At 43.4% G+C, this 14,784-nt stretch overlaps 1 protein-coding gene across 2 annotated transcripts in view; it reads left to right on the top strand.

Moving 5' to 3' along the window:
* MMS22L (MMS22 like, DNA repair protein) overlaps positions 1-14,784 on the top strand; it is a 167,255-nt gene that overhangs the window by 134,334 nt on the left and 18,137 nt on the right. For both annotated transcript variants that reach the window (XM_040428788.1, XM_040428789.1), the window contains 3 exons: positions 398-534; positions 1,085-1,227; positions 1,649-1,808. In XM_040428788.1, coding sequence (XP_040284722.1) covers positions 398-534; positions 1,085-1,227; positions 1,649-1,808 — 440 coding nt within the window. The remainder of the gene's footprint in view (positions 1-397; positions 535-1,084; positions 1,228-1,648; positions 1,809-14,784) is intronic.

Here is a 14,784-nt window from a genome sequence, read left to right as displayed (position 1 = left end):
GGGGAACCTGCCAGCGTCTCATTCTCCCATGCTGTAGAGCTGGCCAATCACAGCGCTCACCTCATAGCCTGAGAGGCTTTTTTTTTCTCTCCGGCTATGAGCTGAGCGCTGCGATTGGCCAGCGGTACAGCCTGGGAGAATGAGACGCCGGCAGGATCCCCTGGGTGGAGCCTAACTATGAAGATACTGGAGGCTATAACGAGAGAACGGAGCGGCGCCCAGGGATAACAGTAAGTGCAGGGAGATCCCTGGGTGCCGCTCTCCATGTCTGTATACTTAGTTTAGATGTTTTATTCTAGTGAAAGGTCCTCTTTTAAGTACAGTAGATTACTCTGCAGTGTTCTGAGTTATACATTTTATATAGTATTTAATCTGGTGACATGGATATATTTTCCAGTGCATTGACAGATGCCCTCAATGGCATTGGATATTCCTCTCATCAGGCCTTGTCAATACGAGCTTGGATTCGATGTGTATTGCAGATGTATATTGATCTGCCGGCAGGTGCCATCATTAAAACAGGCACTGAACCAAGTAAGTTTGTGTTGTTGTTTTTTTTTCTTTTTCTTTTTTCTTTTTCTTAGTTTTTTCACAACCGCATCATATTAAAATACTGGATGAACCGCTTTACATTACCTGTGTGCTCTCACAGAGAACCATTACAAGAGCCTCCTATACAAAGGTTTCTACTATAAAGCTTCAGCAAACTTAGAAGTTGTCCAAATGATGGCCTATTCTCAGGATAGAGTCCACAGTTCTATCGCGATGAGTTAACTAAGCATTTGTGTTGTCAAAATGGCATTAACCTGTATAACTGGTAAGTAAAGCTCTGTTCACATTTTCTCTTGGAGCCTCTTTGAGTGGTGGTATTGTTCTCCTCAAAATAACGGACACCGCAGTGGAAACCCAAAGTCCGAATTTAGGTCAGGAGTGCCCGTGAAATGCCGGATCTGGCACTTCATTCTTTCAGTGTTTCTGCTCATCTGATGAAACAGGAAAATGGAAGAATTAATGGAAATGTGAACAGAGCCAGAGAGATTTTCCATTTACATTGCCATAGTCCTCATCCTTTTGTTTTTACCAGGCCGAGTTCTGGCAGAGCAGCTTGTGGAACTCACCAGATTGGTGTTCAAGCTCCCAGAAACAGAAAGCATACTAAGTAAAGCGCAAATTGAGCAACACAATTACAAACAAGATCCAAAGCAAGCACTTCTCCAGTTCATCAAGGTAATGCCGGGTACTGTAGCTAACTAACCATTCCACATCAAACCCCCAATGAGCCATATATCACTAAAAAAAAGAAGTTTACAAATGTGACCACAGGATGTAGCACCATATTGGTTGTCTGTTTTTAATTAGCAGCTCAGATGCTGACCACAGACCCATATTCTTGGCATATTTCATTAATAACAAAATGAACCGTTGACCATCAGTGGCGGAAAAGCAGTAAGAACTGCTACATTTGAACATGCCATTGTGGCTGGGACAAGGGAGAGTTTCACAGTCAGGGCTTGGTGAATTTTGCTCGCTGCTCTGTCCTGTAAAATACTCATCAAACCGAGGGTAAACTAAGTAATAACGGAAATGTGAGGACTGCATATAGTTTGCTTTTGAAGCCATTAAACCTATTTTTTTTTCCTTATGTCAGGCAACAGGTACAACATATGGTGGTTTACAAACCTTATCAGAAAAGTCTGCCATGGTATCAAAATGCCAAGAGTACATTGGAGACATATTAAAGTATGTAAAGCCATACTTGACTAAGAAGGGCCCCGTGGAAGGCCTGCAGATTACTTACAGGACCATTGGTGAGTGCTGCTACCAGTTTCAACATATTCAGATGATGTTAGTTTATGGAGCTTATGTCAATCTAGCATTTACTGAAAATTCTAAAGCAAAACACCTGCATCTGCAAAACATGGCATCTTGATCCGGGCTATGCAGAATTTTTCTGCAGGAGTTTTGCAAGCCAAAGCATGATGCCAGTAGTTCACCTGCATCTCCCCCACAGCTGGTGGAAGGCGCACTGATCTAGATAATGTTTCTGCATGCTGTAAATATTATAGTTCAAAGGGTTGTCTCGTTAAAACAGCTTGTTCCCCGTCCACAGGGTAAGGCTTCATTCACACGTCCATAACGTGTTTTACGGATCCGCAAAACACAGACACGGCAATGTGCGTTCCGCATTTTGTGGACCGCACATTGCCGGCACTAATAGACTCCCTATTCTTGTCCGCAATTGCGGGCAAGAATAGGACATGTTCTATTTTTTATTCGGGAACGGAAATGCGGGTTCCGAAGTGCGGGTCCGCATTTCCGGAGCCGGGCCGCACAAAGTGCGGCCCGATAGAAATGAGTGGGTCTGCTGAACGAAATTGCGGACGTGTGAATGGGGCTTAACCCCTTAAGGACGCAGGGCGTACCGGTACGCCCTATTTCCCGAGTCCTTTAAATAGTTATTACGGCGCCGCGGGGGTTAATCGGAACGGGATGCCCCCCTCGTATCGGCGTTCGCCGCAAACCGCAGGTCAATTCAGACCTGTGGTTTGCTTCGATTTCTGCAGTTTCTGATCAGAAACTTTAGTGTCCCTAAAATGAAGATTTTGCACCCCCCCATGATTTTTTGCCGGCGGGTGGTGCAGGGGGGGGGAGTTGGGGGCCAGTGGGTATACCAGGGTGTCAGCACATTGCTGACACCCTGGTATAAACGGCTGACATCTGTGCAGATGTCAGACGTTTAACCCTTTCCATACCGCGGTCCATACGGACCACTGTATGGAAAAAGTTAACAGTAAGAGGGAGCTCCCTCCCTCTCCCATCGGGGGGCTGCAGTGCCTTTGCAGCCCCCGGATGGAGAGGGAGAGAGCTCCCAGACAGCCCCGTCCTTACCCTTCCCCGTCTGCGTAGTTCTGACCAGTACTGAGCAGACGGGGAAGGTTCCCATGGCAACAGGACGCCGTCTCAGGCATCCTGCTGTCCATAGTGCTGAACAGATCTGTGCTAAAGGCAGAGATCTGTTCAGACAAAGTGTACGTAAAATACAGTACACTATATATTGTACTGTACTGTATTATACAGACATCAGACCCATTGGATCTTCAAGAACCAAGTTGGTCTGGGTCAAAAAAAAAAGTGGGGAAAAAAGTAAAAATCAAAAAACACATTTATCACTGATTAAAAATGAAAAAAATAAAATTCCCTACACATGTTTGGTATCGCCGCGTCCGTAACGACCTGATCTATAAAACGGTCATGTTACTTTCCCTGCACGGTGAACGCCATAAAAATAAAAACTATTAGGAAATTGAAATTTTGCCCACCTTACTTCCCAAAAAAGGTAATAAAAGTGATCAAAAAAGTTGCATGTACGCCAAAATAGTACCAATCAAACCGTCATCTCATCCCGCAAAAATCATACCCTACCCAAGATAATCGCCCAAAAACTGAAAAAACTATGGCTCTTAGACTATGGAAACACTAAAACATGATTTTTTTTTGTTTCAAAAATGAAATCATTGTGTAGAACTTAAATAAATAAAAAAAAAAGTATACATATTAGGTATTGCCGCGTCCATATCGACCGGCTCTATAAAAATATCACATGACCTAACCCCTCAGGTGAACACCGTAAAAAAATAAAAATGGTGTAAAAAAAAAAAGCAATTTTTTGTCATCTTAAGTCATAAAAAGTGTAATAGCAAGCGATCAAAAAGTCATATGCACCCCAAAATAGTGCCAATCAAACCGTCATCTCATCCCGCAAAAAATGAGACCCTACTTAAGATAATCGCCCAAAAACTGAAAAAACTATGGCTCTTAGACTATGGAGACACTAAAACATTTTTTTTGTTTTAAAAATGAAATCATTGTGTAAAACTTACATAAATAAAGAAAATTGTATACATATTAGGTATCGCCGAGTCCGTGACAACCTGCTCTATAAAATTACCACATGATCTAACCTGTCAGATGAATGTTGTAAATAACAAAAAAAAAAAAAAAAACGTGCCAAAAAATCTATTTCTTGTTACCTTGCCGCACAAAAAAGTGTAATATAGAGCAACCAAAAATCATATGTACCCTAAACTAGTACCAACAAAACTGCCACCCTATCCCGTAGTTTCTAAAATGGGGTCACTTTTTTGGAGTTTCTTCTCTAGGGGTGCATCAGGGGGGCTTCAAATGGGACATGGTGTCAAAAAAAACAGTCCAGCAAAATCTGGCTTCCAAAAACCATACGGCGCACCTTTCCCTCTACGCCCTACTGTGCCCGTACAGTAGTTTACGACCACATATGGGGTGTTTCTGTAAACTACAGAATCAGGGCCATAAATACCGTAATGAGTTTTGTTTGGCTGTTAACCCTTGCTTTGTAACTGGAAAAAAAAATATTAAAATGGAAAATCTGCCAAAAAAGTTAAATTTTTAAATTGTATCTCTATTTTCCATTAAATCTTGTGCAACACCTAAAGGGTTAACAAAGTTTGTAAAATCAGTTTTGAATACCTTGAGGGGTGTAGTTTCTTAGATGGGGTCACTTTTATGGAGTTTCTACTCTAGGGGTGCATCAGGGGGGCTTCAAATGGGACATGGTGTCAAATAACCAGTCCAGCAAAATATGGCTTCCAAAAACCATACGGCGCACTTTTGCCTCTATGCCCTACTGTGTGCCCGTACAGTAGTTTACGGCCACATATGGGGTGTTTCTGTAAACGGCAGAGTCAGGGCAATAAAGATACAGTCTTGTTTGGCTGTTAACCCTTGCTTTGTTAGTGGAAAAAAATGGGTTAAAATGGAAAATTAGGCAAAAAAATTAAATTCTCAAATTTCATCCCCATTTGCCAATAACTCTTGTGCAACACCTAAAGGGTTAACAAAGTTTGTAAAATCAGTTTTGAATACCTTGAGGGGTGTAGTTTATAGAATAGGGTCAGTTTTGGGCGGTTTCTATTATGTAAGCCTCGCAAAGTGACTTCAGACCTGTAGTGGTCCCTAAAAATTGTGTTTTTGTAAATTTCCAAAAAATTTCAAGATTTGCTTCTAAACTTCTAAGCCTTGTAACATCCCCAAAAAATAAAATATCATTCCCAAAATGCTACAAACATGAAGTAGACATATGGGGAATGTAAAGTCATCACAATTTTTGGGGGTATTACTATGTATTACAGAAGTAGAGAAACTGAAACTTTGAAATTTGCAAATTTTTCAAAATTTTTGGTAAATATGGTATTTTTTTATGCAAAAAAAATGAACTTTTTTGACCCAGTGTCATGAAGTACAATATGTGACGAAAAAACATTCTCAGAACGGCCTGGATAAGTCAAAGCGTTTTAAAGTTATCAGCACTTAAAGTGACAGTGGTCAGATTTGCAAAAAATGGCCAAGTCCTTAAGGTGAAATAGGGCTGAGTCCTTAAGGGGTTAAGGCTGTGGATGGGGCCCCCACTGATCACAAGAACGCAGCCCGTGCTCCTTGTTTGGTGCGTTTCCACCGCTCTATTAAACTCTGATAGAGAAGTAAAATGGAATGTATACAAAATGAGGGGGCACACACACACGGGCAACACTGAATGATTGAGTAAATGCTATTTAATATTCTAAAAACAAACCCCTAAAAAATACATAACATGTAATCTAGCAATATAGCAACCTTTGAACTCACATATACCACTGATGGAAAATACGTGCAAGCGCTGACATGAACACTGCTGTGGGTATGGTCACATGTGATAGTGCATACAACCGCCAGTGTGCAAAATCATATATACTGGCGTGAGCACTATTGCAGGTATGGTGATGTCCAACCAATGTCCCAATTGACAACAAATGTAGATAACTGGCCACACGTTGTGTTCCAATAGTGATGGTGGTATTGGAAATCCGGAGAATCCCACCAATAATACTGTGAACTATGTCCAAAGTGATGAGACACTAATGTCCAATGCTCAAGGATCGGTACAGCACATGTGGGTAAACTTCCCAGTACTTACGATATCCAGCCGCTTGTACTGACCCGGTCTCTTCCCTCCTTGCTGCCTCACTGCAGCGCTGATTTCCCAGGTGGCCGTGCCTGGCCGACTGTGGCGTCCCACGTGACCTGGTGATCTGGGGTTCCGGGCAGACGCTTGAATGACGTCACTGATATGCGGCGGCAATTTCAAATTCGGAAGTAAGTCTTTTGTGCTGACAACTTGGTATCCAGTTTCTTTAGTCTTTGGCTTGAATCCACGCTCACTCTGTAATGCCAGCTTTTTTTGCGGACCGCAAAACACATACGGTCGTGTGCATGAGGCCTTAATGGAAGACGACCGAGATGGAAACCACTGTTGAAAGGAAATCATAAGCAAGACTGGAATTAGCAAAAATACATAGTGATAAGTAGGGTTGTTTTCGATACCAATATTTTGATTCGGTTTCGATGCCATAAACTATTGCGATATTCGATACCACGCAAAAAAATAAAACGCAAAAAAAAGCTGCGTGCATTCCGCATTTTATGGAAGGTCTGGCCATATTCGAACAGTCCTATCCTATTTTTGGGGGGGGGACAAGGTGACAAAAAAAAATGGCGACTCGTGCGGTTTTTCTTTTACGGCATTTAAATATTTTAATAGTTTTGACTTTTCGGACGTGGCGATATGTAATGTTTATTTGTTTATATATTTTATATGTAAAATTGGGAAAGGGGGTGATTTTATACTTTTGTGTTCGTGTTTTAACTTTTATTTATTTTTTTTTTACTTTTTATTCAATAACTATTTCCCCCCTTAGGGGCTAGAACAGGGCTGGCCAACCTGTGGCTCTCCAGCTGTTGTAAAACTACAATTCCCACCATGCCCTGCTGTAGGCTGATAGTTGTAGGCTGTCTGGGCATGCTGGGAGTTGTAGTTTTGCAACAGCTGGAGAGCCGCAGGTTGGCCAGCCCTGGGCTAGAACCTGGGATCTTTTAATCCCTTGTCCTATTCACCCTAATAGAGCTCTATTAGGGTGAATAGGATCTTACACTCTCCCTGCTGCGCTGTGCATAGTGCACACAGCAGCAGGGAGCGGACTATGGCAGTCAAGGCTTCAGTAGCATCCTGACTGCCATGGTAATCGATCAGAGCCCCAGGATTACACTGCTGGGGTTCCGATCAGAAGCTGCCACTGCCACCAATGGGAAGGTGAGGGGATCTTGTGGCCACTGCCACCAATGTTTTTAATACTGGGGGGGGGGGGGCGCACTGCGCCACCAATGATGATTAACGTTTAATCATTAACAAATACAGGCGGCAGAAACACATTGCTGGCACCCGACCTCTAAGACTGGGAGCTGCGATCAGTGGCAGTTAACCCCTCAGGTGCGGATTCAGCGCCCTGTCAGAGGTCAGGTGCCGGCAATGTGTTTCTACCGCCTGTATTTGTAATGTATTAAACGTTAGTTATCATTGGTGGCAGCAGCAGCACAGGGGCGAGGGAGAGACTGCTTCCTTCTTCCCTGTGCTGCTGAGGGAACATGGCTGCGCTGAGAGCAGCGCGATGCATGTTTTTTGATACTCGGCTGTGCAGTAGCACCGCCTAGCATCGATAAAAGGCAAATCCCGTTATCGTATCGATACCGGTACAAAAGTATCGAAAATTCGATACCCGAAACAACCCTAGTGATAAGCCACAAAGCTTCTGGGAGAATGTCCTATGGACACATGAGACAAAACTGGAGCTTTTTGGCAAATCGCATCAGCTCTATGTTCACAGATACAAAAATGAAACAAGAAAAGAACGTTGTACGTACTTTAAAACATGGAGGAGGTTCGGTTATATTTTGGGCTTCTTTGCTGCATCTGGCACAAAGTGTCTTTAACCTATGCAGGGGACAATGAAATCTCAAGACTACCGAGGCATTCTAGAGCGAAATATGGTGCCCAATGTCAGAAAGCTAGGTTTCCGGATTTGCGGACCCATTGAAGTGAATGGGTCCTCATCCGTGATGCGGAATGCACACGGAACTGTGGCCGTGTATTGCGGCCCACAATTTGCGGGCCGTAATACGGCCACGGATCACATGCGTTCGTGTGAACTTAGCCTAACAGTGAGTTTCACAGCACCCCACTCCCTTGACACAGGGGCCCGCCTCTTAACAGTGACCCCCACAGTACCCCACTACCTTAACAGTGACCTCCACAGTACCCTGCTGCCTTAACAGTGACCTCCACAGCAGTTGCCCCTTTAATGCTAGGGCTACACGACAACATGTGTCATGTGACATTTTGTGTCGACAATTTTTATAATGATAGGCTATGGTGTCGCACTGTGACATGCAGCAACTGCGACACGACAGTTGCAAAAAATCTTTTTTTCTGCGACTGTCGCAGCATGTCACATGTCGCAGTGCAACACCGTAGACTATCATTATAAAAAAATGACGTGCGACATCAGTGTCGCAGTGTAGTTGTGCCCTATGTGTCGTGCCACTTATTGTCATCGTGTAGCCCTAGCCTAATGGCTTATGCACACAAATGTTTTTTGTGTTCCGTGTACGGGCCGTATTTTGATTCCGTATACGGAACCATTAACTTCAATGGGTCTGCAAAAGATGCGGCAGCACTCTGTGTGCTGTCCGCATCCGTTGCTCTGTTCCGTGGCCCCGCAAAAATTATGAGACATGTCCTATTCTTGTCCGTTTTGCGGACAAGAATAGGCATTTCTATAATGGGCCTCCTGTTCTGTTCCGCAAATTGCAAAAGGCACACGGGCGGCATCTGTTTTTTTGCGGATCCGCAAAAAGTACGTTTGTGTGCATGAGCCCTAAAGCTGACCTACAGCAGTGAAGAAAAATGGCTGGGTTGTTATGGAAACCTGGAGTAAAACTGTGTGTATGTGGAGACTAAGGGAATGCGAGCTTCTATTGGCTGATAAGGGACATGTGACCGTGTGTATGGCAGTTGGGATATGAAGAGAAAGACTTGCAGGCTTGTATTGGGAATATCTCGAGAACGGTACGTCCTAGAGAGCTGTAACCCCCCCCCCCAAGATTTCTTTCCAGGTAGCAAGGGATGTGTATACCAAGTTTCGTTGAAATCGATGGTTGCGTTTTTGAGTGATTGCGGAACATGCACACATATATACGTCCTTTCTCTCGCTCTATCTATCTATATATATATATATATATATATATATATATAAGACAAAAATCGGACTGCACTCCAAGCATTTCTTCAAAAAAGTGTGTTTTTATTCACCCATATGGTGGCAAAAGCGACGTTTCGGCTCAAGCATGAGCCTTTCTCAAGCATTGGTGAACAGTGAATAGCAGGTATATAAAGGTGTGCCAATACATACAATCAAACCACATAATTGATGCATTAAAAGTAATACATACATACAATGTACAGATATGTGCAAAAACCGCATAATGGTCATGATTATTAAAGTGACTGGTGCATTACATACAATAAAATTTCCAAGATACAGTAAATTACATGTAAAAATACCATAGGACATATAATTGGTTACATCTGTAGTTCATCAATATATCATTCATGCATCAACTGTAATAGTGCACATGTGCAAGTAGGGAAGACTAATGAATTACTACCTGGGGGAGTGATGGCGCCCACATATACAATAGCGCTGATCCGCGCGTCCTCAGGAGACCAGTGCGCATGTCCCAAACATTACACGTCATCCAGGGAGACCGACTGATGCATAACAGTGCCGCCTACTGATGACGTCAGCGGCGCACTCGATGGCATGTCACCGCCTTCTCCCATCGATGCCTCCACATCGCGGCGCATGCGCAATAGCTACAGAAGGCTTGTTTGCCGCCATATTAGAAAAGGGAATCCGAACAAAAGAAGAATAATCATAAGGTCTGTCGCTTGCTGCCCTCCTCGTTCTACATATTCAGTTGTTGTGGTTGAATACCACCATAACGCAGGGAGGATGAGTAACCATCTTTTCCAAAATGGTATACCCAAATCCACATTGTCACTCCAATACCAGCGGCACGTCAGTGTCGTCAGCATTATAGGATCTTATCCTGCTTGAACATACAACTGTGAGGGTACTCCTCATTATAACCGAACGATTTAGGACAAGCGGCAGTGTATACCTACAGCAAGAAAGTGTAAAATGCTCATTCACAATTTTTTGTAAATTCATCTTAGCGGGACATACGCTTGGAATCCAGAGAAAAACTATATATATCTCAACATAGTTATTTTTTCGTGGGCTCATCATCCACCAATCAGGTTCATGAGTTTTCTAAGGTGCCTTCTGTGCAGGTGTATCTGGAAAGATAATACAATAGTGTCAGTGTCATAAATTAATACAATTACCCATTACTATGTGTTTAAAAAAGAAAAAGAAAAAATGTAAACCAATGAATCTGTCAACAGCCGGAGGTATTTTGGAACCCACATCAATGAAACACAGGGGCAAAATGACCTCCTCACAGACCTCCACCATATCTATAGTCAATATTTAAACCTTTGGGGTGCAGACTTTGTAGTGTCTGAATCCAATGCATTTCTCTTTTTTTGAGTAGAGATACCCGATCTCCACCCCTCCGTGGCATTGGAACTTGATCCAGGATCCAACATCTAAGGTCTTTTTCTTTATGTCCCAGTAACCCAAAATGTCTGGGCACTGGCAAATCTTTGCGTCCCTTTCTGATTGTGTAACAGTGATTATTGAGCCTAGTTTTAAAATCCGTGGAAGTTTTGCCTACATATAGAAGCTGGCATGGACAGGATAGGACATAGACCACAAATGAGGAGTCACACGTTAGGTGAAACTTAATGGGGTATATTTGTCCCGTATCAGGATGCGTGAATGTCCTAGATCTACAAATCAGGCTACAGTTGACACAATGCAGGCACGGGAAACAACCCGTGCCCGATGGTGCCAACTTGGTCTGCCTGACAGTAGACCCGGGTCCCACATCCGCTCTCACCAGTTGGTCTCTTATGTTTTTACACCTACGGTAGGCACATAGGGGAGATGTTCTAAATTCTGGTACTGTTTTTAAGCAACTACCAAGTATTGGCCAGTGTCTTTTCAGGATTTTATTAATAGCGCCGCTGTATTCTGAATAGGTGGATACAAACGTAATTCTTTTCTGTACCTTCCTATTATCCTTACCCTGCAATAGGGAATCCCTATCCACAGCCAGCGCTTTTTGTCTCTGCTGCATGAGCAGTTTCTCCGGATATCCCCGTTGTTTAAATTTAACAACCATGCTGTCAACCCTACTTTCTAGGGCTTCATTGTCAGCCACGATTCGCCTAGCTCTTAGAAATTGTGAGTATGGCAGATGCTTTACCATGCTGCGTGGATGACAACTCTCGTACCTCAGCATCACATTCCTGTCAGTGGGTTTAGTGTATAATGTTGTAGATAACACTCCATTCGTGACCACGACATTGGTGTCAAAGAACTGAACTGAGGTATCAGAGTAAGTCACCGTGAACTGTAGCTCACTATCCGCGCCAATAAGGTACTCATGGAAATCCAACAACTGTTGTTCAGTTCCTGTCCAGATGAGGAAGATGTCATCTATGTATCGCCACCATCCCAAGATGTATTGGGCATGGCGGGACACATAGACGACATCTTCCTCAAACCTGCGCATAAAAATATTGGCGTACGTTGGGGCCACATTGGACCCCATCGCCACGCCACGTTTCTGGACATAGTATGTGTCTTGGAAAAGGAAATAGTTGTATTCCAATACAATAGTAAGAAGCGAGACAACAAAGGCGCAAGCCTCCGGTGTCATTGATGACATATCCAACATACCTTGTACCGCAGCTATACCCTTTTTGTGATCAATAGAGGTATACAAGGATATGACATCAAACGAAACCAGTGTGATCCTACCCACATCCTCAAAATTGACCTTACTCAATTTTGTCAAGAAATCTGACGTATCTTTGATGTAAGATAACCCCCCTGTAGAGAAACCTCGTAACACTTTGTCCAAAAAGATGGATATGTGACAAAACGCTGAATCGGTGCCGGAGACAATGGGGCGCCCTGGTGGGTCCACCATTGTCTTGTGCACCTTTGGCAACACATAAATTACTGGGGTAATGGGGTGAGAAACAATCAAATATTCCTTAAGCCCCTCATCTATAATACCTGCTTGTACAGCCCTAGTCACACATTGTTCAATGATACGTATAATGTTAAATTTGGGGTCATGTGGTAACACATTATATACTTGTACGTCATTTAATTGTCTTGTGATCTCTTTGATGTATTTGATGGTATCCATCACTACAATGGCACCGCCTTTATCGGCGGGTTTTATCGTTAGGTCATTATCCTTCTTTAATTCAACTAATGCATACACCTCGGCTGCAGTGAGGTTGGGGTACCTGAAGTCCTCCGAACAAGGGAGAGCCCTCAGGGCACCAATCTCATTCTTGACAGCCGAGATGTATGCATCAATGGCTGGCTCATTTACCACCGGATTAAAATAGCTCTTGTTGGACAAGTTAAACATTTTACATGAAAACTCACTGCTTCTTGCTACCTGCTCCCCACTCTTTCCTTGGAACCACGCCTTCAACCTAATTTTTTCCGCTCTATTAGGTTGAATGCGTGGTTCCAAGGAAAGAGTGGGGAGCAGGTAGCAAGAAGCAGTGAGTTTTCATGTAAAATGTTTAACTTGTCCAACAAGAGCTATTTTAATCCGGCGGTAAATGAGCCAGCCATTGATGCATACATCTCGGCTGTCAAGAATGAGATTGGTGCCCTGAGGGCTCTCCCTTGTTCGGAGGACTTCAGGTACCCCAACCTCACTGCAGCCGAGGTGTATGCATTAGTTGAATTAAAGAAGGATAATGACCTAACGATAAAACCCGCCGATAAAGGCGGTGCCATTGTAGTGATGGATACCATCAAATACATCAAAGAGATCACAAGACAATTAAATGACGTACAAGTATATAATGCGTTACCACATGACCCCAAATTTAACATTATACGTATCATTGAACAATGTGTGACTAGGGCTGTACAAGCAGGTATTATAGATGAGGGGCTTAAGGAATATTTGATTGTTTCTCACCCCATTACCCCAGTAATTTATGTGTTGCCAAAGGTGCACAAGACAATGGTGGACCCACCAGGGCGCCCCATTGTCTCCGGCACCGATTCAGCGTTTTGTCACATATCCATCTTTTTGGACAAAGTGTTACGAGGTTTCTCTACAGGGGGGTTATCTTACATCAAAGATACGTCAGATTTCTTGACAAAATTGAGTAAGGTCAATTTTGAGGATGTGGGTAGGATCACACTGGTTTCGTTTGATGTCATATCCTTGTATACCTCTATTGATCACAAAAAGGGTATAGCTGCGGTACAAGGTATGTTGGATATGTCATCAATGACACCGGAGGCTTGCGCCTTTGTTGTCTCGCTTCTTACTATTGTATTGGAATACAACTATTTCCTTTTCCAAGACACATACTATGTCCAGAAACGTGGCGTGGCGATGGGGTCCAATGTGGCCCCAACGTACGCCAATATTTTTATGCGCAGGTTTGAGGAAGATGTCGTCTATGTGTCCCGCCATGCCCAATACATCTTGGGATGGTGGCGATACATAGATGACATCTTCCTCATCTGGACAGGAACTGAACAACAGTTGTTGGATTTCCATGAGTACCTTATTGGCGCGGATAGTGAGCTACAGTTCACGGTGACTTACTCTGATACCTCAGTTCAGTTCTTTGACACCAATGTCGTGGTCACGAATGGAGTGTTATCTACAACATTATACACTAAACCCACTGACAGGAATGTGATGCTGAGGTACGAGAGTTGTCATCCACGCAGCATGGTAAAGCATCTGCCATACTCACAATTTCTAAGAGCTAGGCGAATCGTGGCTGACAATGAAGCCCTAGAAAGTAGGGTTGACAGCATGGTTGTTAAATTTAAACAACGGGGATATCCGGAGAAACTGCTCATGCAGCAGAGACAAAAAGCGCTGGCTGTGGATAGGGATTCCCTATTGCAGGGTAAGGATAATAGGAAGGTACAGAAAAGAATTACGTTTGTATCCACCTATTCAGAATACAGCGGCGCTATTAATAAAATCCTGAAAAGACACTGGCCAATACTTGGTAGTTGCTTAAAAACAGTACCAGAATTTAGAACATCTCCCCTATGTGCCTACCGTAGGTGTAAAAACATAAGAGACCAACTGGTGAGAGCGGATGTGGGACCCGGGTCTACTGTCAGGCAGACCAAGTTGGCACCATCGGGCACGGGTTGTTTCCCGTGCCTGCATTGTGTCAACTGTAGCCTGATTTGTAGATCTAGGACATTCACGCATCCTGATACGGGACAAATATACCCCATTAAGTTTCACCTAACGTGTGACTCCTCATTTGTGGTCTATGTCCTATCCTGTCCATGCCAGCTTCTATATGTAGGCAAAACTTCCACGGATTTTAAAACTAGGCTCAATAATCACTGTTACACAATCAGAAAGGGACGCAAAGATTTGCCAGTGCCCAGACATTTTGGGTTACTGGGACATAAAGAAAAAGACCTTAGATGTTGGATCCTGGATCAAGTTCCAATGCCACGGAGGGGTGGAGATCGGGTATCTCTACTCAAAAAAAGAGAAATGCATTGGATTCAGACACTACAAAGTCTGCACCCCAAAGGTTTAAATATTGACTATAGATATGGTGGAGGTCTGTGAGGAGGTCATTTTGCCCCTGTGTTTCATTGATGTGGGTTCCAAAATACCTCCGGCTGTTGACAGATTCATTGGTTTACATTTTTT

Source organism: Bufo bufo, chromosome 4 (assembly GCF_905171765.1).
Source record: "Bufo bufo chromosome 4, aBufBuf1.1, whole genome shotgun sequence".
NCBI lineage: Eukaryota > Metazoa > Chordata > Amphibia > Anura > Bufonidae > Bufo > Bufo bufo.
Note: the sequence above shows the minus strand (reverse complement) of the source record. Positions and strands in the feature narration are given on the sequence as shown.